Raw genomic sequence first — 21701 nt, forward strand, 5'->3', positions numbered from 1 at the left:
TTGATCTGCTTAGTGACCTCTTCCTTGATTTTTAGGCTCATGTCTGAATTGAACTTTCTAAGTTTCTGCTCTACTGGTGGACACACTGGATTGGTAGGCAACTTATGAGCCACTATAGATGTGCTCAGACCGGTCATGTCATCATATGGCCATGCAAAGATATCCACATATACCTTCAAGAAACAAATGTACTCCTCTTTCTCTAACGGTGATAAGTGAATGCTTACGTGAGTCTCCTTGACGGTTTCGGCGTCTCCCATATTTACTGCTTTGGTTTTGTCCAGGTTGGACTTAGGTTTATTCTCAAAGTTCTCAACCTCTCTGTCAACTTCCTCAGGTATCTCATTATCTTTTTCTGAATTATTATCCTTATGTTGTGTTGTCTCATTACATGTCACAATCATTGGTTCATCAAAAAAAGTAATAATAACGTTGTAGAAAGAAAAGTGTGAAAGATAATAATGAATAATAATAGTCATGCATTGATAAAAATTGAAAATATCCAAAACCAGTATGGCTCTATGAATCGAGCAATTATTTTGAAACAAAACGCGTCTTAAAAACAAAATTACTGAAAACATCTAAAATTCCTAGCATGGCTATAGAAATAAATATAATTTAAGTGCCAAGCTAGACAGGGACTCGGCGGGCCCCGGATGGAGTGGCAGTCTAATTCCTAAGAACGGCTCCTTTATCCACAGTCTGAATGGTGAGGCTTTCTTCCTCCTCCTCCTCAATTATCGCACTGCAATCCATATCCTCATTCTCTAGGAATAAATTCCTCAGCGCAGCTAAAGTTTCTTCTTCTATAGTTCCCTATATTGTATCAGCCTAGTGAAAAGTTAGACCCAGATGTGGTACTGGTTGCTTGAGAGGGTAATAAGGACCACGCCATGGGGCGACCAATCATCATATTCTTGCCATATATACTGATATCCGAGCCCAAAAGTTGTACCGTGACGTTTCAGCTGTATTGGTTTAGTAATGCCCTAGAGATTCTTCCCAAGCCCTTTACCGGGTTCATACCCTAACCATGCCAGTATGCTTTCTATTTGTTACTCCACCATTTGTCTTTCTCAACTGCATTAACATGATCGATGTGATGATAAGTTTCCCCTCCTAGCCTTGTTCTGTTCTCGATAACCGGGATGGTTTGACTGGTATAAATAGGATTACTTCCATCTTCATGAATGATCACCTCCTGATGGTTCCATTCAAACTTCACGGCCTGGTGTAGTGTGGAAGCCATAGCCCCAGTGGCATGTATCCAAGGTCGACCCAGCAGAAGATTGTATGTAGTTGATACATCAAGCACTTGGAATTCAATGCTGAACCAAGTTGGTCACATCTGCAGACAAAGATTAATCTCCCCAATCGTCGCCCTTTGAGACCCATCAAAAGCTTTCATGTTCATACTTCCTACTCGTATCTCATGAAAACCTTTGCCCAATCTTTTCTGAGTAGTCAATGGACAAATCTTGAGGCTTGAACCTCCATCTATTAGGACCCTGGCAATAAATTTGTCTTCAAACTGCACCGTGATGTGCAATGCCCGATTGTGTCTTAACCCTTCGAGCGGTAGTTTGTCCTCGTGGAAAGTGATCTTATGTCTCTCTAGCACTTGCCCTACCATGTTGGCCATTTCTCTGCAGGTGTTATTGTTGGGCACATAAGCTTTATTTAACACCTTTATCAAAGCATTCTTGTGCGCTTTTGAATTTTGCAATAGTTATAAGATTGATATCTGAGCGGGGGTTTTGTTCAAATGATCGAAAACGGAGTATTCCCTCGCCTTTACTTTCCTCCAAAGATCATTTGGTCCAGTTTCAATAACAGGCTGCTTAGTAACAGCCTCCTTATTTGATCCTCCCAAGTGTTCAGGTGTATAGATCCTTCCCGTTTTGGTTATTCCTTATGCAGCATCAGATTCTTCCATTTTTTCTTTTCCCTTTCGCCTAGCTTCGGCAACGTAATCACATGGTATGGCTTTGGAATTGAAAGGAGGTATGGTTGATACTGTCACTGTGAAAGGTGCGGTCACTTCTACCTCAAATGGAGCAGGTCTGGCTGTAGGCAGAGCTACCTCTACCTCAAATGGAACCGATGCGGTTACCTCAACCTCGACAGATAACTGCGTCTGCACTACAATAGGAGTGAGTGTGACTGCAAGTTTAAAGTCATCGCCTTCCCGAATTAGCCCAATCGACCCCTCAGGATCCCATTCTTCATCCGTTTCTATCACATGTGCCCCATCACTTCTATGATCTATGAGAGGATTGTTGCGGACTTTGGGTGTATCTTCCTTTGCCTGTATGATCTTGCTATCAATCAATGTTTGGAACTTATCTTTCAATGTTCGGCACTCGTCAATGGTATGCCCCTTTATACCGGAATGATATGCACAGGTTTTGTTTGGGTTGACCCATTAAGATGAGTTCTCCATTGCCATAGCAGGAATAGGGGTGACATAACCGACGGCCTTCAAACTTTCGTATAGCTGGTCGATGGGTTCAGCAATAGTGGTGTATTGTCTAGGTGGTTTGAGATCAAAGTTAGGTCGGGGTTTCTAGTAATTTGGACGAGTTGGAGGTGAATGATGGTAGGTTGGTTGGGTATTATAAGTATGATAAGCGGTGGCGAATTGAGAATATCCGGGAGATGAGGGTTGGTGTGCGGGTGGTGTTTGGTATGTGGGAGGAGGTGTTTGATATGTGAGTGGAGGTGTTTGATATGTGAGTAAAGATTTTGGGACTTGGGCCACCATTACTGCCCTTACGTCCTTCTTCTTTGATATGCCGCCAGATTGCAATGCTTTGTTCGTGGCCTATAGTGCCTTGAAATTTGTCACCATCCCACTTTTGATACCCTCTTCAATCCTTTCTCTGAGTTTGATGATATTGGAGAACTTGTGATTTCAATGACCATTAGCCTTTCATAATACTGTGGGTCCTGTGCCCTGACAAAGAACTTATTCATTTGTTCTTCTTCTAGTGCTGGTCTAACCTTGGCTGCTTCTGACCTCCACCGGGTAGCATACTCGCAGAAGGTCTCAGTTGGTTTCTTCTTTAAATTCTGGATGTAGAAGACATTCGGTGCATTCTCCGTATTGAACCTGAATCGGTCCATAAATTCTGATGCCATGCTTACCCAATTGGCCCACTTCTTATGGTTCTAGCTTATGTACCAGGATAGGGCATCTCCGGTAAGACTTCTCATGAAGAGATTCATTCGAATCTTTTCATCTTTTCCGACCCCCACGAGCTTGTCACAGTAAGTTCTCAAATGAACCTAGGGATCACCTGTTCCGTCAAACATTTCAAACTTGGGAGGTTTGTAACCCTCCGGCAGTTCTACGTCCGGTTGTATGCACAAATCCTCATAATTCAGACCTTCTACCCCGTTGCCTCCTTCGACACCCTAAACTCGACTTGTCAATTTCTTGAGTTCTTTGGCCATGTTTTTGATGCGCAAGTCCTTCTCAGCGAATTCTGGTATATAAGAGATTGGTTGAGTAGAGTGAGGTACGGTTTCCACATATATAGCGTGTCGCGCCCCCTTTTTTTACCTCCGCAGAGAGAGTCCGAGTTTCGACATTCATGGGGCTAATAACTCATTTTCTTTTGGGAATTGGGTATTTGAAGAGTCGCCACCTAATGGATTATGGTGCGTTAGGGCACCTATAATGATTAACTCTTGGATTGGTTTGCATTACTAGAGATTTAGAGTAAGGGCTCGAAATAACCTTAAGGGGAAGATGTTAGGCACCCCTCGCGGTCCAGGTCGAACTTATACTTATGAATTAGTCCATTAACAAATAAATAGTTGAATCAAAAAATTTGCAAGTAAAGCACATTGGACGTTGTATAACTCAAATAATAAGATAAAGATTTTGAACAAGTTGTATACGTATAAAACAAAGTCTTAAAAAGAAGGGATTTGGGAAAGAAGGGGTCCTAGGTTGGTTAGCCTACAGGATCACCCCACACAATGTCTGGTAAACACTCCTCAATTAGGGGCTACATGTGACATTAGCGCGTAGTCATCATATCCTATATCTACCCTTACAACCCCTTAGTGGTTACTAAAGTGAGTATTGTTTAACGATCCCTATGCACGCTGTTACCCGTCCCTTCTTAATGGTCCTGGAGGAAATTAGAACCTCTACCTATAGGCAGTTCTAGACAGGCCCCTAAGGTTTAAAGGAGAAAATACTAAGGCGACAAGCAAGAATACATAGGACTCTTAGCAAATAAGAATAGGAAGGAGCAACTAAAGGCTTAGTTTTACCTCTACAGATAAGGCATGTAAACAGCACGACTCAAACACAAATAAGGGCAATATAATTAAACAGGATCCTAAGGCATGATGTCTAAGTGAATATCAAGACATAAAAGATAGGCAGTTTATTTTATAAACTCAGAAGTAATGGCCCCATCAGTTTGCCTACTGATTTTAAACTCGTTAATCAGAACAACATGAAGTAGTAGAAATAGTTTCAGAGTTTCAAGATTTGAAGACGCCCTATAGGCTTGCCTACACGCTGAATAGTGGTGTCCTAAGAGCATGATAACTATGTTTGATATAGTAAAATAGTGGGCAAATTTTAAAACAGACTCTTGAGTTCCTATAGGCATGCTTTCTAACAGTAAATTAGAGCAGTACTCGAAAGAATTCGTTTCAGGGAAAATAAACCACTAATTAGACCAGTTTCGAAGTAAACTAATCATGAACTTGATTGACTTATTTAAACTAAACTGATTTTAGACCTATAGGCAGAATTTCTAATGTTGTTCCTTATAGGCATGATATCTAATTGTTAAGAACTGATGTTAGAAACCTTTAGGCACGATAACAAATGAAAACACATGTAAATACCCGTTATAACAGAAGTTGAACTGAATCATATTCTATAGGTATGGTATCTATGGGTGAAGTTGATTTAAGACCTATAAACACGATTTCTATTATTAGAACCACTTGAGATCTATAGGCATGATTTCTAACATGGTAAGGCAAACATAGCAAATATAAAACCCTATAGGCATGGTTTATACCCATATTACCCCATAGATATGTAACTACCCACCCCTTTTCACTAGTCACCCCAATATTTGTTTACAAATTATTACAAACTAGATGAATAAATTACATAAATAGATAATAAAAAAAGTTACACTATAGGGAGCCTGAAGCAGGCCCAAGAGATTTCCCAAACCTCCAATAGCCTCAAATGCCAATTTCATAGACAATATCATTGTCTAGGTGTGTCAGAGTTCCCTAAGGATCTCAAGGATCTCGGGCAGTGCTCACACCTAGACTTTACAAACAAATTGAGTAAGTACAGTGTGGAAGGGACAACCTCAATGTGCCAGAGTTCAGAGGTTTCTCAAGAGGATCCCAAGGCAGTACATACATTGGAGGGGGCAGAACCTAGTGACTTAGGAGTAGAGTGAGAGTGCTTGACATAGTTTGAAAAAGGTTTCAGTAGGAAAACAGTGTTAAAAGAGATTTGCTTGAAATAGTTTTGTAAAAACACATAGGGAGTTATTAAGTAAGACAATTTGAAAAGGGTAAGGTGACTAACAATCAATGCAGAACCAGAAGAGGTTCATCAGCACTTCAATACATGGAGTTAAACAGGTACACACATCCACTCAGGGGTAATGGGGATTTGGGGTAAGCATAGGGCACATAATAAGCACAGATGCACATAGGTTTAGAATCATAAGAGCCTTGAAAGGGGTCAAGGGCTTTTAACGTACAGCATGGACTTTACAAAATCAAATAGGCTTAGGATATCCAATTACTTCATACAGGAAGGTGCATGCCAGGAATCAAAGAAACATAATCACATTGGGGGATACTAGAAAGGGATTCATGAGCAGGCTAATCCTAAGGGGGTATATAGTGAGCATAAAGAAGACAGTGAAGTATACATGTTAATTGCAGGTTGAACAACAAAACCATAGATAGAAGCATATTAGAAACATGACAAATTGAAGTAATAAGAGAAGTATATTGTTTTGGGGCTTGAATTAAAATCAGAACATACTAGTAGAGAGATGGTAAACACAAAGTGAGGAACAGGAAAGCACAATAGTTAGCCTTGGCTTGCAGCCAGCTAACTCAGAATAATAGCAAGTAACCAAAGAGATAGCAGAAAGTTTTTGAGTGGGAGAGCTTTTTGAACCAAAAATGTTCGTGTCTTTGTGTTAATGAGAGAGTATGTATTTATAGTAGTTCGAAACTAGGTAAAATAAGGCAAGAATCACAATAGTATAGTAATTATGGAACTCAGAACCAGTTAGAGCAAAATCAGGACAAGTACTCCCTTAAGTTAAGGGAATCAGTTCAAATGGTAAGAACAAGTAACAAATAAGGAAAGAAATCAATGTACGACCAATAAGGAAAGATTTCAAATTCAGTAAGTATAGGGTAAATAATTAGGGCTAAGTTCAGAAAACTCTAATTAAGGAGATAGTCAGTAAGAATAAAGTACCAATGCAGACAAGGTAGGCGAATTAATCAATTTGAATAGAAAGGGTAGGAATCGAAGGTTTAAAGGAAGGTCTTCCAATCAAACCATGAAACAGGTAATCCAGAATCAATCAAAGAGAAAGTCACGAGTAAGTGTTTAGCATATAAATAGAGTAAGATAATAATAACCAGACATAGCAAGCAAAGAGGCAAGTCTTGAACAGTCAAGATGAACACAAGCACATAGAGCTGGTGTAAGTTAGGCTAAGAAATTCAGTAGAAACATATTCGAGGCAAGATAGTCACAGAAACTCAAACGAGAACAGGCCATTCCCAAAAATCAAACGAAGAAACCTAGAAAAGTAGGGCTTTCAACATAGACGAGTCAAAGATGTGATAAACTCGTAGAATCAATTAAAATAATGCAAGAAATAGAAGTTTAAACACAAAGAATCAGTTAAACAAGGTTTTAAAAAAGAAGTTCTGAAACCCTAGTTTTTAGAAGCAGGTGAAAAACCCTTAAAATCAACGATTCTTATAAAAAGGACAGTGTAAAACATTAAAGGAACAAACTCAAATCATCTTAGATCTGTATAGATCTAAGAGATATAGGAAGAAATTAGGGTTTCAGAAGAAATCCATATAGAGATGAAGGAACATGTCTAGAATTCCCAGGATCGTAACAAATACAGCATGATTTTGCTCGAAATCATATGGGAGTAGCCAAGAACAGACAAGTGACCTAGATGCAAGTCGGCATGGCCCTGGGCCCTTGAAAACCTTAGAGAAGGCATTGGCATGAGAGAAGCCATTGGAGGCTTAAGAGACGATGAGAGGTCACTAGAGATGACTGGAGAAGAGAGGTCGACGGTTGAAGGGCTAGGGTTAGGTTGAGAGTGTACCGAGAGTAGAGAGAATTTTAGGGCGGCAATATATGGAAAATGATTAGGGTTGGGGTGGTTTAGGATTAAAAAAGGCAAGAATCAATACGGGTCGTTGATCTTTCAGATCAACGGCCATGATTTAATTGGTTTTGGGTCGGGTAGGTGTGTTTAAGGTTTGGGTTGGGTAATTTGTCCTGAAATTGGACTGGGATATTGGGTTTAATTTAGGCTAAAATTAAAATACAATTTGGCTAGATTTTAAATAGCCAATTTATTCCCATATAATTTATAATAAATAATAAATAATTTCTATAAAAAAAAAATCGTGTACTAAAATGATTTAAAAATAGATATTTAACATTTTAAAAATATAAGAGATCATTTTATGCATATAAAATGTAATTGTATATTTTTTTTGTAATTAATTTTATTATTACCAGGGAAATATTTACAAGTATAACACAAACTCTCTCAAAATTCACTTAGATTTGGACATGTAACCCCATATCTAGTGCCCTCATTCCTACATGACTACTCAGCTGCAATCTATGGATAAAAATTGAACTCTTGCAGTTTCCTAGCTACCTTAGAATTCAAATTTCCTCGACAATGCACCTCTTGAACTATCACTCTAATCAACTCCTCGCAACTCGTTTGTGTTCCTCGAAATGTTCTCCAATTTCTTTCCTGCCAAATGTAATACACAGCACAAGCTAGAAGCATTTATAGATTACATATATTTGTTTCTTCCCTATTGCATGCCTTATAGCCCATTGAATTTCAGCATTCCACCCTTGCACATCTCTTGTTATTCCCCGCCATTGTAGTAGTTTCCTCCATATTATTGTTGAATAGTTGCACTTGAAGAAAAGATGATCATGGCTTTCTGTTACTCTTCCACATAACGAGCAGTCTGAACAAATTGCTATACCCCAGCCCAGTAATCTGTCTCTCGTGTATAATCTTCCAAGGATTGCCAAGTACAAGTTGAAAATCCATTTTGCGTTGCTAATGCTGTTGCAAATTAGTTTCTTCCATTCCACTTTAGGTAGTTCACCTCTGATTTTATCATATACGGGCCTGATGGAGTATTCCTGCATGTTTATCACTTCTTCTATTCCTATACTTGCCTCACTCAAGTATTTAACAACACCTAAGATTTTCTGAGTGAGCCAAGCAGCCTGTTTAACCTTCACATTCCATACTACCTGTTACTTGATATAGTACGTGTGAATCCATTGTATCCACAAGCGTTCCTTCTTCTTGTTTATATTCTATAGATGTTTGATCAAAGCAGCTCTATTCCATATTAAGATATCTGTTATGTTCAAACCCCCTGCAGATTTTGGCCAACACAATTGCTTCCAAGCTACTAGAGCTTTAGCCCTGCTATCAGTTTCTCCTGTCCATAGGAACCTTTTGCAAATTGTCTCAATTCCTTGAATGATCTTCTTAGGCAGATGGAAGATTTGGGACCAAAAAGATTGAATAGCAAATAGTACACTTTTGATCAATTATAATCTTCCTGCGTATGATAGGAATTTGGCTGTCCAATGCTTGATTCTGCCTAGCATCTTATCCAGCAGAGGTTGACATTGAGTTATGGATAACCTCTTAGTGCTCAATGGGACTCCTAAATACCTGAAAGGTAGGGAGCCTGTAGAAAAACCTAAGCATTGGATAATTTTTTGTTGAATATCCTCTGTAACCCCTCCAAAATATATGAAACTTTTGTCTTGGTTTACAATCAGACCTTAGGCTCTTGAAAACTGATCAAAACACTCATATAGTAGCTTAATGGATACCACATCACCCCTACAAAACAGCAACAAGTCATCTGCAAAGCTGAGTTGAACTATATTCAACTTCTCACACCTGGGATGGTAGTTGAAATTAGGCTTTTTCTTCAGAGTCTTTAAAATTCTAGTGAGATATTCCATGGCTAGAACAAAGAGAAATGGTGACAATGAGTCTCCTTGTTTAACTCCTCTTCTTGCATCAAAAGGACTTGTTGGCTTTCCATTTACAACTATAGTATAGGACATTGTAGTAACACATGCCATGATCCATGAGAGAAACTTTCCTAGGATATTCATTTCAGTGAGAACTTGTTCAAGGAAATTCCATTCTATAGAATCATACGCCTTTTGCATATCAATTTTTACTATACACCTTAGTGATACACCTTTTCTCCCATGGCCTTTAACAAGTTCATGCCCCAATAGAACATTAACACTCAATATCCTACCTGGTACAAATGCCGCTTGATTCATATCTACTAGGGACCTCATTACTGTTTGTAATATGATTATGAGCATCTTGGAAATGATCTTATATATGATATTACAACAAGATATTGGTCTGAACTGTTTTACAGAAGATAGATTTTTCACTTTTGGGATCAGAGTAAATGTTGTGCTATTTACTGGTTTATTCATTAGCCCTTCATTAAAGAACTCTAAAACAGCTTTTGTAATATCCTTATCAACTATGTGTCAAGTCTTCTTGTAGAAGTATGCATTAAATCCATCCCCACCTGGTGCCTTTGAGTCTCCTATACCCTGCAGTACCTTCATCACATCTTCATTCGTGAAAGGAGCTATAAGTTGTAGTTGCTGAGACCTTGTAAGCCCTGGTCCTTTCCTCATTATACTAGGATTAATAGCAGGTATGCTACTAGTGGATCTCCCTAGCAATCCTCTGTAGAACCCCACTATTTCTTACTTAATACCTTTGGGTTTGTTGATCAGTCTTCCCTTGTCATCATTTAGGAATTTGATCTGATTCTGTGTTGTTCTCCCTTTCATGCTTGCAAAGAAAAAGGCTGTGTTGGAATTACCCAATTGGAGCCATTTGATTCTAGATCTTTGTCTATAGATGCTCTCCTCTATTGTACTCCATTTCCCTAGTTGCTTCTTTATGTCTCTCTGATTCAAACATGTCAGCTGTTGTTGTAATGGTTCTCATCTGTGCTTGAATGTTGGCTAACTCCTCCCTTAATTGTTGAACCTTGTTTGTTGTACTGGTAAACTCCCTCTTGTTCAGACTATTAAGGGCTACTTTGACACTTTTCAAATTGTACCAGACATCTTTCATATTTCTGTTATCCTTGTTCCATCTGTCTCTAATTATACTTTCAAAATCTGGATGTTCAGTAAGACAGTTAAAAACTTGAAAGGTCTCTCTTTATGTTCTATTTTTGCTTCCAACTCTATACACAATGGAGAGTGATCAGAAAACTGAGGATCTATCACATGTACTTGCATTGGAGGCATGTTTATCATCCAGTGCGCATTGACTATGGCTCTGTCAATTCTACTATAAATATGGTTGTTTGTCCATGTATAAGATCTACCCACAGTTCCAAGTTTATTCAATCTGCAGTCCTCCATTAGAGATCTAAAGTCTTTGATCTCATTTTCATGTACTACTGTAACATTTACCCTATCTTCAATGTCCATTATTGCATTAAAGTCTCCCATGATTAGCCAGGAGTTAGTCATCTGAGAGTTTATCCTCCTTAGTGCTTCCCACATGTCACACCTATGAGCAATGGTATGCAATCCATAAATGGCTGTAAAAGCAAATTGTTTGCTAGAACAGCTATTTTCAACTATGCCATGGATGTATTGAGCATGAGTTTGAATTAGAGTGAACTGAATACTATCAGTATCCCATAGGATCCATATTCTCCCTTTCTCATTAGCTGATATATTGGAACACCAGCTCTATCTAGGTGCACATTTATTGATGATCTCTTTTCTTTATTATTCTGTACCCTATGTTCTACTATTGCTATAAGACTATTTTTTTATTTTTTCAAGAAAGTTTTCATCTTCTTCTGCTTATGTACCTTATTGAAGCCCCTCGCATTCCAAGTGGCTATCTTCATATAGATTTTGGATTAGGTGGTGCTTTCTCTTTTTCTTCTCCCATTCTATTTTTAGCTTTATCATCATCTGCCCAACTTGAACTGCCTTCCATTGTTTCCTCTCTTAGTGGAGAAAAGACATTATTAGTAATGAGTACTTGTTGTATTGGACTTGTCATTCCTCCTCTGCCTTTAGCTTTTGTCTACACTTGCTGATCTTCATTGGGCTTTTGTGGTTCATTTTGTTGCTCTTGAGCTATCTGCTTGCCTGTGTCCTTCTCTATTTGTTTTGCTGGCCCTACTGCCACCCATTGAATTACTGGTTTCTTTGGCTGCTGCATAGTACCATTTACATTAACATTCCTTCCTTGTTGCTTAGGCATTACTCGTCTTTACTGTTGTTGTTCACCTTGCATATTCCTTTTGGCTACTCCAACTCTTTCTTGTTCTCCATTACAGTCATGTCCCGCCATCAAACACTTTTTACAATATTTTGGCACCCAATCATACTCCACCAGTTGTTCAAACTTTTTTCCTGCAGGATCTTGTATTTTAATACTTTTAGGTAACTCCTTGCTGATGTCCATTTCAATAAGTACTCGGGCATAAGAGATTCTAGATGTATTACTTGTGCATTCATCAGCATATAAAGGAGATCTCAATCCGCTAGCAATTCTACTTAGAGTCATCCTTCCCCAGCAATTCAAAGGAAAACTAAGGAAGCTCACCCATAGTGGAATAGTCTTCAAAACTTTATTATACAAATTGAAATCTTCTGACCATGACTTTAAGATCAATGGCTTTGCTCCCATGGTATACTACATTCTTATCATCCATGCTATTGAATAGAATAACAAGTAACCCTCATTATGATAGAAAATTGCAGGTTTCGCAGCAAAATTCCACTGTGTAGCTATGAATCTCTCCATTGCTCCTATTGAAGGTGATTCTCTAATCACATACACTACTATATCGCCTTTTGCCATTTCGCATTTTCCACTTCCATCTCCTCCTGTTACAATTGAACCTTTTTGACTCTATCATGAATGGTAGGTGGTATGAAAAGTAGATCCATTCCTCTTGCAGCCATTTTGTTCCCAGTGAATAGATTTGTCCATTTTTTCTCATTTTGCCCAATCTCTATTTTTGGCACCTCTGTATCTATTGTCTTTGTTGAATTCTGATTCTGTGTTTGTTGTTCCTTCGAAAGCTTTGTTCTGCTCGTTTCCTCTATGGTTCTCTTCTCCTTCATACTACTCGTTGTTTCCATTGATAAAATAGTAACCAATAGAACAGTGCTCACTTCTAGATTTCCCATACCTATATTCCCAGCAGCTGGTTGAGGTGTAGAATTCCTCATGTTAGGGCTCAAAAATCTCAAATCCTGTGTTAATTTCATCTGCATGTTGCTCGATCCTACAGACTTTGTCGAGTTCACTAGTGTTCTTTTATCGCAACTTAGGGCTACTGTTTGTGAATCAATTTCACAATTCCTCCCTAGATTTCCACTCCTGCTTCCTGATGCTATGAATTCAGCTAGCTGAACCTTTGTTACCATCTTCTTTGGTCGTCCCCTCCCCATTTTCGGTTAGCGTAGGATAGCATGCATGTAATCGTGCGCCGAGAGAGAAAGTCTAGAGAGAGAAACTTTTAATAAGGCTAATATTGTAATTATATGCAAATTAGCTTTAACAATGCAAAAATGCAATTATAAAAATGCACTAAAAATATTTTAATAATATTTTGGCATAAATATAGAAGTCAGATGACTAAATTATCACAACAATAATTGTTGGGATAATTATTGGGGATTTTATGAGTAAAAAGGGGAGGAAATAAATCAAGTTAAAAACTTTAAAATTATAGAAAAAATTATAAAAACCTTGTGCATGCTTATATATGCATATATATGCTATTTTGAAAGTATTTATGCATATTAAAATATATAGGAAAAAATTGGGTATCAACAACTACCCCTCTTTACCCGGGAAGGATGAAAGAGTTTTCGGGTAAAGCAATGATGACCAATTTTGACCGGACGGGATGCTTTGAACGACAGAGGCCAGACTCCGGTCAAGCCATATGTAGTTCTAGATTCATCTGCGGAATATGCCGATGAAATAATTGCAAGAACGGACACGCGATGCCGAAGCGGCTATGGTGAACGGTTAAAGCTCGAGACAGTTGAAGGAACTGGAGCGAGATTGCTCCTACTAGGATAGTGGTTGCTTACTGGTTACCTATAGATAAAAGATACTACAAACATGTATCTGCGAAAATTTAAACATGATGCAAATTCCCCTTGGACCATGAAGGTTGTCTTCGGACGGTTAAAGATGACGTCCTCAGACCATGACGTCCTGGGCCATGAATTGTTCAGTGAGGGATTCGCAGGCCATGAAATGTTGTTCTCGGGCCATGAAGATGGTGCCTCCGAACCATGATGCCTTTGAATAATGATATACAAGTTTGAGGGATCCTCATGCCATGGCATGGTGTCTTCCGGCTATGATGATGATGCCTTTTGATAGGTTGGCGATATTTCAGCCCATGATATGCAATAGTATGATGTTAACAAGACAAGGCTTAGTCTTGTGAAATGGAGGGCAGAGCTTAGCCCGATGCAAAAGCAAATAAAGAGTACTTGAAATAGAGCAATATTCATGCCAAGAGGGACGTTGCTTGGTCCCATACAGATGGGGAGGCACAGATTATCCTCATGCGAGTGTGGAGGCATGGATTAGCCTCATGTAAATAGGGAGGCAAGGATTAGCCTCATACAAGTATGGAGTCAAGGATTAGACTCATGCAAGTAGGGAGGCAAGGATTAACCCCATACAAGTATGGAGTCAAGGATTAGACTCATGCAAATACGGAGGTATGGATTAGCCTCATGCAAGTATGAAGTCAGGGATTAGACTCATGAAAGCAAGGAGGCAGGGATTAGTCTCATGCAATTATGGAGTCAAGGATTAGACTCATGCAAATTGGGAGGCAGGGACTAGCCTCGTGTAAATGTGGAGGCAAGGATTAGCCTCATGCAAGTATGGAGGCAGGGATTAGCCTCGTGCAAATATGGAGGAAATGATTAGCCTCATGAAAATATGGAGGAAATGATTAGCCTCATGCAGTTATGAAAGCAAGGATTAGCCTCATGCAAATAGGGAGGCAAGGATTAGCCTCATGCAAGTATGGAGTCAGGGATTAAACTCAGGCAGTTGTGGAGGCAAGGATTAGCCTCATGCAAATATGGAGTCAGGGATTAGACTCATGCAAATATGGAGTCAGGGATTAGACTCATGCAAATATGGAGGCAGGGATTAGCCTCATGAAAATATGGAGTCAGGGGTTAGACTCATGCAAATATGGAGGCAAGGATTAACCTCATACAAATAGGGAGGCAAGGATTAGCCTCATGCAGATACGGAGGCAGGGATTAGCCTCATGCAAATATGGAGTCAAGGATTAGACTCGTGCAATATGGAGGCAAGGATTAGCCTCATGTAGAGAGCAAGTAGCAAATAAGAGTAGTATATATCTTAGCTGGAGATATATTAGGTATTTGATGTCCTGATTGATAGTGATCTTGCTACGTGGATGTTATCGTTACGTTGGATGTGCCTGCGTTCAAAGAAAAATTGTAAGTTTTGTGGGGGGAAGGTTGGTTCATGCTTCTGCTATTGGCCTTGCTTTGCTCCGTTCTGAAAGCCTTTTGAGTTTGCCCTCGGTGACACCTGACTGCTATGAAAATAGAGTTTTCGAAAAATATGCAATTATTGATAAAAATAGAGTTATTTTAGAAACATATTGATATATCAAGTAATTTTAAATGAACTAGTGGCTATAACACATCTCAAAGGCATCGCAACTCTCTTATATTGGAATTTTGAGGGTCCTTCTCAAAATTCTGCCCCAGTTTGGTGGATGATCTTTTGACTGTTTACGGATAATAAGCCTTGCTGAGTCTTCTTCAGAATTTTGAGAATCCTTCTCAAAATTCTGCCCCAGTTCCTTAACTGATTACTGACTTTCTAGCATGCGATGGCGTTGGCTGGATCTGCCCCAGTTTCTTGGGGGGAATGAAAATTTTATTATGATATGACCGAACCCATAAGGCTTCCTACGTATCCCCTCCTAAATGGGAATCAGGTCAAGCATAGTTCAATTACATCAAATGAAGAAATGTAAAATATCTAAGCATAGTATCTCTTGAGAGCGTCTGAATTGATTGGCTTTGGCCAGATTTTTCCTTCCATTTCTGCAAGTATGAGTGCTCTTCCTATTAACATCCTATAAACCATGTACATACCCTGCCAGTTGGGAGAGAATTTCCCTTTGTCTTCATCTTGATACGGGAAGATTTTTTTCAATACCAGCTGCCCTGGTGCGAACAGTCTTGATTTGACCCTTTTGTTTAAAGCTCTGGACATTCTGTTTTGATAAAGTTGGTCGTGACATACTATGTTCATCCTCTTTCCATCGATAAGGGCCAATTGTTCATAGCGACTCCTTATCCACTCTACATCGCTGAGTTCAGCTTCCTGTGTGATTCTTAAATAAGGAATTTCCACCTCGACTAGGATGACAGCCTCGGTACCATAAACCAATATGTAGGGAGTTGCCCCGTTTGATATACGAACCATGGTGCGGTACCCCAACAGAGCAAAGGATAACTTCTCATGCCATTGTTTGTGGTTCTCTACCATTTTCCTTAGTAACTTCTTGATATTTTTGTTGGCGGCTTCTACGGCTCTGTTCATCTGAGGTCTGTAGGTTATGGAATTTTTGTGCTTGATTTTGAAAGCTTCACATATAGCTTTCATTAGAACACAGTTGATATTGGCGGCGTTGTCAGTAATAATGGACTCGGTAACTCCGAATCGGCAGACAATATGATCCTTGACAAAATCTGCGATGACTTTCTTGGTTACAACTTTGTAAGATGTAGCTTCTACCCATTTTGTGAAGTAATCAATGGCTAATAGAATAAACCTGTGTCCGTTTGAAGCAGTGGGCTCAATCAGACCAATAAAATCCATTCCCCGGGTGGCGAATAGCCAAGGTGAGCTTGTTGCATTGAGCACATTTGGCGGCACTTTTATCATGTTGGCATGCACTTGACATTGAAAGCATTTGCGGACATACTGAATGCAATCCGTTTATATGGTCATCCAAAAGTAACCTACCTTGAGTATCTTCTTAGCTAAGACGAAACCATTCATGTGTGGGCTACAGGTCCCAGCATGCACGTCCTCAAGTAGCTTAGAAGCTTCCTTTGCGTCGACACATCTTAGTAAACCCAGATCAAAAGTTCTTCTGTAAAAGTTTCCTCCGCTGTGGAAGAAGTGATTTGATAATCTCCGGAGTGTGAGCTTTTGAGTGTGATTTGCATGCTCCGGATATTCTCCTTTTGACAAATACTCCTTGATGTCATGGAACCAAGGCTTTCCATCTGCTTTCTCCTCGATATGAGCACAATATACCTGCTGATTATGGATCCTTACCGGAATGGGATCAATGTAATTCTTATCTGGATGTTGTATCATAGATGGCAAGGTAGTCAATGCATCAGCAAACTCATTTTGAATTCTAGGCATATGTTGGAATTCTATATTCGTAAAGCTCTTTCTCAATTCCTGCACATGGTGCAGATATGGCAATATCTTGGAATTCTTGGTGGCCCACTCTCCTTGTACTTGGTGCACAAGAAAATATGAATCACCGATCACCAGCAACTCCTGAACGTTCACGTCGACTGCCACGTTGAGCCCTAGTATGCAGGCTTCATATTCCGCCATATTATTAGTGCAGGAAAATCTAAGTTTAGCGAATACCGGATAATGCTGACCCATTTCTGATACCAAAACTGCTCCAATGCCCACTCCTTTAAAATTAGCGGCTCCATCAAAGAACATCCTCCAACCGTCATATGCTTTGGTAATATCCTCCCCTATAAATGACATTTCTTCATAAGGAAAATATGTCTTCAAAGGTTCGTATGCTCCTCCCACCGGATTTTCAGCGAGATGATCTACCAATGCTTGTCCTTTGACTGCCTTTTAAGTTACGTAGACGATATCGAATTCACTCAACAATATCTGCCATTTGGCTAACTTTCCAGTTGGCATGGATTTCTGGAATATGTACTTCATAGGGTCCATCCTGGATATGAGGTATGTAGTATAGGCAAAGAAGTAATGCCTCAATTTCTGGGCCGTCCAGGTCAAAACACAGCAAGTGCATTCAAGCAGAGAGTACCATGCTTCATAAGGTATGAACTTCTTACTCAAGTAATATATGGCTTGCTCCTTTCTTCCCGTCTCGTCATGTTATCCCAAAATATATCTGAAGGCTCCATCTAATATAGATAGATAGAGTAGCAAAGGTCGCCCTGGTTCTGGCGGGACTAGAACTGGTGGTGTAGACAGTTACTCCTAGATCTTATCAAAAGCTTTCTGACAATCCTCTGTCCAGCTTGTTTCGACATCCTTCCTCAGTATCTTGAAGATGGGTTCACATATGACTGTGGATTGTGCTATGAAACGACTGATATAGTTGAGACGTCCTAGGAAGCTCATCACATCCTTTTTATCTTAGGTGGTGGTAACTCCTAAAGAGCCTTGACTTTAGACGGATCCAGCTCGATCCCTTGATGACTGACGATGAATCCCAATAACTTTCCGCGGGAACCCCAAATGCAGACTTTGCGGGGTTCAATTTCAAATTTTACCTCCTGAGCCTGTCAAAGAACTTCCTCAGGTCCGCTATATGATCTGCATCCCTCTTGGATTTGATAATGACATCATCCACATACACCTCTATTTCCCTGTGTATCATATCACGAAAAATGGTTATCATGGCTCTCATGTAAGTGGCCCCAGTGTTCTTCAAACCGAACGGCATCATCTTGTAACAGTATACACCCCATGGTGTAATAAAAGTTGTATTCTCTGCATCTTCTTCATCCATCCAAATCTGGTGATAACCGCAAAGAAATCTACAAAGGATTGGAGTTCATGTTTGGCGCAATTGTCGATCAAAATGTGTATGTTTGGCAGTGAAAAGTCATCCTCGGGACTTGCTCTGTTTAAATCCTGGTAGTCAACACATACTCTTACCTTCCCATCCTTTTTCGGAACTGGCATAATGTTAGCTAACCAGGTTGGGTACTCAACCACCCTGAGAACTTTGGCTTTGATCTTCTTGGTAACTTCCTCCTTGATTTTCAGGCTCATGTCTGGTTTGAACTTTCTGAGTTTCTGTTTTACTGGCGGACACATGGGATTAGTAGGCAACTTGTGAGCCACTATGGAAGTGCTCAAACCGGTCATGTCATCATATGACCATGCTAAAATGTCCTCATATTCTTTTAGAAAATGAATGTACTCTTCCTTCTCTGTTGGTGACGAGTGAATGCTGATGCGGGTCTCCCTGATGGTCTCTGCGTCTCCCAAATTTATTGCTTCAGTCTCGTCCAGATTGGACTTAAGCTTATTCTCAAAATTTTCAACCTCCCTAACAATTTCCTCGGGTATCACATCTTCTTCCTCTAAATCACTATTCTCATATTGCGTTGCCTCATTACATGTCACAGTCACTGGTTTATCAGGAAAAGTAATAATAATGTTGTAGAAAGGAAAAATGTAAAGATACTAGTGACTAATAAAGAGCAAATGCATTTGATTAAAACTTGAAAAATTGTCCAGACAAAGTACAGCTCGATGAATCGAGCATTCATATTAAAATAAGTAAAACAAAATTACGGGAAATTTTAAATGCCTAGAATGGCTTATAGAAGTAAATTCCGCCAGGCAACCAGGGACTCGACGGGCCCGGGATGGTGTGGCGGTCCAATTTCTAAGAATAGCTCCCTTATCCACAGTCTGAATAGTGAGGCCTTCTTCCTCCTCTTCCTCAATTATGGCACCGCAGTCCATGTCCTCATCTTCCAAGAACAAATTATTCAACCCAGCTAGTGCTTCTTCTTCTGCAGTCCCCCATCTTGTATCAGCCTAGTGAAAAGCTTGTTCCAAACGTGGCATTGGCTGCTCAAGAGGGTAATATGGTCCACGACATGGAAGCGACAAATCATTGTACTCTTGCCATATATACTGGTATCCGAGCCCAAAGGTGGTACCATGATTTTCAGCTGTATTGGTTTGGTGATACCTTGGAGGTTCTTTCCCAACCCTTTACTGGGTTCATATCCTGACCATGCTAGTATGCTTTCTATTTTGTTAGTCCACCACTTATCTTTCTCGATGTCATTGACCCGTTCAATATGATGATAGGTTTCCCCACCTAGCCTTCTTCTATGTCCAATGGCCGGGATGGTTTGACTAGTGTAGATGGGGTTACTTCCATCTCCGTGAATGATTACCTCATGGTGATTCCATTCAAACTTTACGGCTTGATGTAGTGTGGAAGGCACGCTCCAGCAACATGGATCCATGGCCGGCCCAACAGAAGATTATATGAGGTTGGTATGTCAAGCACTTGAAATTCAATGTCGAACCAAGTTGGCCCCATCTGCAAGCAAAGGTTGATTTCCCTGATCGTGGACCTCTATGACCCATCGAAAGCCTTCACATTCATGCTTCCTATCCGTATCTCATGGAAACCTTTGTCCAATCTTTTCAGAGTGTCAAATGGATAAATATTTAGGCTCGAACCTCCATCAACCAAGACCCTGGCAATGAACTTGTCTTCAAATTGCACAGTAATATGCAATGCTCGATTGTGATTCAGTCCCTCAGGTGGTAGCTCATCTTCGTGGAAGATGATCTTATGACTTTCTAGTACTTGCCCAACTATGTTGGCCATTTCTTCGCCGGTGATGTTATTGGGTACATAAGTCTCGCTCAACACTTTCATTAAGGCGTTCTTGTGTGCCTCTGAATTCTGCAATAGTGATAGGATAGTTATCTGAGCAGGGACTTTGTTCAGATGGTCAACAACAGAGTACTCCTTTGCATTTACTTTCCTCCACAAGTCATATGGCTCGGTCTCAATGATAGGCTGCCTAGTAGTGGCCTCCTTACTTGAGCCTCCCAAGTGTTCAGGTGTGTAGACTCTTCCGGTTCTAGTCATTCCTTGTGCAGCGTCAGATTCCTCTACCTCGGCCTTCCCTTTTCGCCGAGTCTCGGCAACATCATCCCAGGGTATTGCTTTTGAGTTAAATAGGGGTGTGGTTGATACTATCACAGTGAAAGGTGTAACCACTTGTACTTCAAATGGAGCGGGGGTGGCTACGGGCAGAGCCACTTCCACCTCGAATGGAACTGATGCAGTTGCCTCAACCTCGATTGGTACCTGAGTCTGAACCACAATAGGAGTAAGTGAGACTGCAACCTTAAAGTCATCGCCTTCTCGAATAAGCCCGATCGACCCCTCAGGGTCCCATTCTTCATTTGTCTCTATCACATGTACACCAATACCTCTATATTCAGGGAGGGGATTGTTGCGGACATTAGGTGTGGCTTCCTTTGCTTGTATGACCTTGTTGTCAATTAGTGTCTGGATCTTATCCTTCAATATTCGGCACTCAGCAGTGGTGTGCCCTTTCATACCGGAATGGTACGCAGAAGTTTGTTCGGATTGACCCATTAAGATGGATTTTCTAATGCCACAACGGGAACAAGAGTGACGTAACCTACGGCTTTCAACCTTTCATACAGTTGGTCGATGGGCCAACAATAGCGGTGTATTGTCTGGGTGGCTTGCGGTCGAAGTTGGGCCTTGGTCTTGGATAATTTTAGCGAGCTGGTGGTGATTGGAAGTGGGAAATTGGGAGTTATAGGTGTGATGGATGGTTGGGAATATCTGGGAGACGAAGGTTGATATGTAGGCATTGATGTTTGGTATGTGGGTGGAGGTATTTGATATATGGGCGGAGGTGTTTGATATGTGGGTGGAGGTGTCTGATAGGTAGGTGGAGATTTTGGGCCCTGGGCCACCATTACTACCCCCAACATCTCTCTTCTTCGATAAGCCACCTAATTGTAGTGCCTTATTCGTGGCTTGCAGTACCTCGAAGTTCATTACCATCCCGCTCTTGATTCCTTCTTCGATTCTTTCTCCGAGTTTGATGATGTTAGAGAATTTGTGATTTTTGATAACCATCAACCTTTCATAATATTGTGAATCTTGTGCCCTGATGAAGAATTTATTCATCTGTTCTTCGTCTAGAGAGGGCCAGACTTTGGCCGCTTCCGACCTCCAACGAGTAGCGTATTCATGGAAAGACTCAGTAGGTTTCTTCTTAAGATTCTGAATGTAGGAAACATCTGGTGCATTTTTTGTGTTGAACCTGAACCGATCCATGAAATCTGACGCCATGCTTACCCAATTGGACCATTTCTTGGGATTCTAGCTGATATACCAAGACAAAGCATCCCCGGTAAAACTCCTCATAAAGAGCTTCATCCGGATCTTTTCATCTTTCCCGACCCCGACAAGCTTGTCACAAT

General features: G+C 40.3%; 1 protein-coding gene across 1 annotated transcript; it reads right to left on the reverse strand.

Annotated features, from left to right (window-relative positions):
* Positions 1-11624: 11624 nt before the first annotated feature.
* Positions 11625-12044, reverse strand: LOC142174553 (uncharacterized). Its single transcript, XM_075240371.1, has one exon. It carries the CDS (start codon positions 12042-12044, stop codon positions 11625-11627), a length of 420 nt encoding a protein of 139 aa, XP_075096472.1.
* Positions 12045-21701: the final 9657 nt, after the last annotated feature.

Source organism: Nicotiana tabacum, chromosome 20, assembly GCF_000715075.1.
Source record: "Nicotiana tabacum cultivar K326 chromosome 20, ASM71507v2, whole genome shotgun sequence".
Classification (NCBI taxonomy): domain Eukaryota; kingdom Viridiplantae; phylum Streptophyta; class Magnoliopsida; order Solanales; family Solanaceae; genus Nicotiana; species Nicotiana tabacum.